Source organism: Anneissia japonica, unplaced genomic scaffold, assembly GCF_011630105.1.
Source record: "Anneissia japonica isolate Jap-2015-1 unplaced genomic scaffold, ASM1163010v1 scaffold6788_len1366326_cov149, whole genome shotgun sequence".
NCBI lineage: Eukaryota > Metazoa > Echinodermata > Crinoidea > Comatulida > Comatulidae > Anneissia > Anneissia japonica.
In genome coordinates, this window is record NW_022692324.1 from 1,215,332 (window position 1) to 1,219,491 (window position 4,160).

General features: G+C 36.6%; 1 protein-coding gene across 1 annotated transcript; it reads right to left on the reverse strand.

Annotated features, from left to right (window-relative positions):
- Positions 1 to 327: 327 nt before the first annotated feature.
- Positions 328 to 1,262, reverse strand: LOC117100247 (uncharacterized protein K02A2.6-like). The gene is made up of 2 exons (XM_033239848.1): positions 1,230 to 1,262; positions 328 to 1,119 (listed from the first exon to the last, which is right to left on the reverse strand). Exons 1-2 carry the CDS (start codon positions 1,260 to 1,262, stop codon positions 328 to 330), a joined length of 825 nt encoding a protein of 274 aa, XP_033095739.1.
- Between the last annotated feature and the right edge of the window lie 2,898 nt (positions 1,263 to 4,160).

The following is a 4,160-nucleotide window of genomic DNA, read 5'->3' on the forward strand; positions in this document are numbered from 1 at the left end:
CTAGTAAACTAGGCTGCTTGGTGATCGTTAGATTATATGATACATTAGAGCACAGTTATGTGATGTTTGTATAGTGTCTGTTTACTCAAGTTAGAACAGTTAATAACATACACAACTGACTACGGTATAACGTTTACTCGCATGCTTTATATCCACACTCTAGCATCCTCATTTCCAACATGGGTATTCATCCTTCCCCCCTTAAATGGAATTAACGTCAGTCTATTTGGTAGACTTTGTATTGTACATTAGAGCAGTATTAAGATGTGAAACTATTCTCAACTTCATAAACAACAAAATTTGCAAAAGTTCCGTTTCTCAACTCAGTTACATAACATAATCTTTAAGACGGCTTGGAATTCTGATGTTGCTCTTTGGTCGTTGCCTGTCTGGTGTTTGAGGTCCTGGGGCAAACTGAGGTGCCGGGTTTGGTTCATTGTCATAGTCACTATCGAGCTGAAGCTGTTGATTGTAGCTTTTACTGTTCTTGAGTCGGTCAGCCTTTTTGAAAAACGATGAATTTCTGGTGATTGTGTGATTTCCATTGTATGCTGATATCATGGTGCCATTGACTTTTGTGAGCGTGTAAGGATGTGTATGATAAATTGTTTCATGGCTGCGTAAGCTTCCATCTCTCTTGTGTAGAACCACATCTCCTTTATGAAAAGTTTTGTTTTGGAAGCGTTTGTTTCTTTCTGCGTTCAGTTTCATCTTGGATTTTACCTTTTTGTCATGTAGACGGAGAATTTTGTCATTTGTGGAACTGCGTGGTATCTCATGCAGCCGTGTGCGTATTTCTCTGCCAAACATCAGCGTAGCTAGTGGCATCCCAGTTGAACTATGTGGTGTTGCTCTATGATTTCTCAAGTATCTGTTCAATGCTTGCCGCCAGTTCTGTTGTTCTACTGTGGCAGTACGGTAGAGTTTCTTGAGGTTCCGCATCATCCTTTCTACTTCACCATTTGCACGTGGCCTAAGTGGTGTGACCTTTCGGTGCTTAAAGCCAGAGTATTGTGCAAATTGTGAGAACTCTCCTCTGTTGAACGGTGGCCCATTGTCTGTTCGAACAGTTACTGGAATGCCGTAGGTAGCAAAAATGGTGTTAAGTTTTGGGATCACCTTTTGGCAGATGTTGATTTCGTGTCTTCTATGACAGGAAACCTGCTATAATCATCGATTACTGCCATCAAGTATTCTCCCGTTGGCAATTCTTTAAAGTCAACGCTTACCTCTTGCCAGGCTCCTTGTGGGAGTTTAGACATACTTATTGGTGCAAAGGCGTCTGACACGGAAGACATGAAGCTATAGTTTCTTCAACCAAATGATCAAGGCCAGGAAACCAGACTTTCATCCTCATGGGTTGTTTTGTCTTAATTACTCCCTGGTGGCCTTCATGTGCGATATCGACTGCTCTTTGTTGTAATGATTTAGGAATTACGATGCGATGATCACGCAGCAGTATGTCGTTTTTGACACTAACACTGAGTTGGTCTCTGAGTTTGAAAAGAGAGTCGATGTCTTCTTTGGTAGTCCCCGTTGAATGGTGTGCCACTTGTTGGTTTTTATGGCTGATATACATAGTTAGCATTTTTCCTTTTGCGGTTTCGTGTTCTATCTCCTCGATAGTGAGGGATCTTGGAATTGCATTTGATTTTGTGAGATTAACATACTCTTCTGCCATTCGTTCCTCTCTGTTGGATTCTTTCGTCGTTGGCAATGGGTGGCGGGATATATAGTCCGCTCCATAGCAGGTCGAGATCCATGAAAAGTCGTATATAAAGATGTGGGTTACCCACATCTTTATATTTACACAAGTAATTAAAATTGTTTATTCACAGATTAATCTCACTGATAAACAATTCTACTATATTTGGCTGGTGCATATGAACTTATATTTAGAGACATAATTTCATTATTTTCTTTATTAAACGTTAACTAGCACCTCATAACGACTTTTGAATGATAAAAATCGGTTCGGTATAACACATTTTACCGAGTACGAAATTTAAGTTAGTGGAACATACTGCTGTTACATCTTCTAATTTTACACCGCCGTTGTATTTAGGTACACGCTACAGTGCACACAATGAGACAACAACTTGGATAGCAGAGTTCCGCATGAGTGATTCACACATCTGTATGTGTCTGAGTTAACGCATGAATGGTTTCATGGACCTTCTCAGGACTTTTTTCCTAACCCACATCTTTATTATCTACTATTGCTGAGAGTTCCTTCTTTAACAATTCCGTGGAGCTTTTGGTTTCTGCGCATGACATGTTTCCAATGGGGGATTTATCTGTTGAGCATAATCTCTGAAGAGAGAAGCCCTGGCAGCTAGCTGACTATAGATTTTTTTTGTTTTATTATTTTTAGCTTTAAATTGCTGGCAGCTAGCTATTGAAGCCTAGTCTTTATTTTGCATTGTCTGCTTTTGTTTTTGTCTTAAAATAAATAAATTTTGTGAAAATTTGAATTGTTTCTTTTGTATGTCCAATTATATATAAAAGAAGAAGGTGGTAGTTTTTATATTTGAAAACAAAAATCTGCATACGAAAACGGAAACCAGTATTTCCCCGATGGAGGGGGGGGGGGGTGATGCCCCCGACGATAAAAAAACCTGGGCGTGGTCAGTCGTCACTAAAGTGGTCCAGGGGAAACAGACCTTCCCCTCCGAAATTATTACAATTTAGGGGTTTCAAAGGCTTGTTTAATCGATTTTAGAATCTATTAATATAATTTGTTTTGTCTCCGTTGTGGTTTTTCTTCCATTAAGGGGGAAGGGGGAGGGGGTTGAGGATGTAGCTCCGTACCCCCCCCCCCCACCTTCCAAGCAGCTCCACCACTTTTGTAGTAAGCATGTCCAATTAAAAAAAACGAACATCGAAGAGTAAATTTAAATCCATGCTGTATGCATGCAGAATTTGTGCAAAAAAAAGTTTAGAAGGTGATTAAAAATTCCATCATTTCGCTATTCTGCTGCGCTAGCTTGTCTCGTTATGTGATGCGTTATGCTTAACTCTAAAAACCTATCACGGTTAGCTATCTATCCAAAGAGTCGCATAATTCAACCAGGTCTTTGCCTATTAATTACTTAATTTAGACGTTAAAAATTTAGTTTTCAGTACTGTACAAATTTTAATGGTCAAAATGTGGAAGAACACACTATTAATATACCAATACATTAAAAGGGTAGTTAACCCATGAAAATGGTGATAATACTTTGATTGGTTTAAAAAAAATACTTTTCCTCAATACAGTTGATATAATACATGCAATTTAAGCAATTGGAAATTATGATTGAAAATATTTTTGGTAGTTAAAAAAGCTTCTCCGAAACATGTAAACATATTGCAAACCATGCAGCCTTTTTGGAATTTATTGTTTAGAGACGCCATGTACAAACAAAGCAACAAGTTTCAGGTTCTAAATTCCTATTATTTAAATATGCTTTACACAATAAACTATTTACATATACTGTAACTGATTACTAAAATATACAATACATTGTCAATCATGAATACATATGATATGCTGGAAACCAACATAATGTAAAGAAAAATAAATAAAAATAAGGCATTTTGCTGCACTATTAAATAATTAAATTGTATACACATAATTACAATATTATTGCACTGGGTTATTTGTAGCATTAAGTACCTGTACTTGGCAGATTAAATTACAATCACTAAAAAACATTTTTTATGTGTATACAGCTAATTAGAAGATTATTAAAATTTCATTAGGATATCATTATTTAACTTTAAAGCCAAATGCCAATATTTGGCCTATGAAATTACAATCTCTAAAAATATCTTATGTATAAATAGCTATAATATGGCTTAGAAGTAAGGTTAAAGAATATTATCCTGAAGATATCAAAGATATATATAATATTGTTGTTACAGAAATATACAAACATAGACGGTGGATTCAATGTGATGGTATGTGGTCACGTTTAAAAATATTCTTTTTCGGAGAAACGTCTTTAAACAACTTTCTAGTTAATTAGGTAACCTTCTTTCTATATTATATTATATGCAAATTAGGTGTGAGGTCAAATTAAGTTGATAACGTCATCAATAAGCAAATTAGGTGTTTTAATTGACCAATCAGAGGGTGTTTAGGATGGTGTGGCCCAGGACCCCCCACCCTACTACTG

What these genes read in the sequence shown, in the direction of transcription:
- LOC117100247 (XM_033239848.1), bottom strand. Translation starts at nt 1,262, where the DNA reads ATGTCTAAACTCCCACAAGGAGCCTGGCAAGAG. An exon ending in CACAAGGAGCCTGGCAAGAG is followed by an intron (nt 1,120 to 1,229) that starts GTAAGCGTTGAC and finishes ATCTGCCAAAAG; the next exon opens with GTGATCCCAAAACTTAACAC.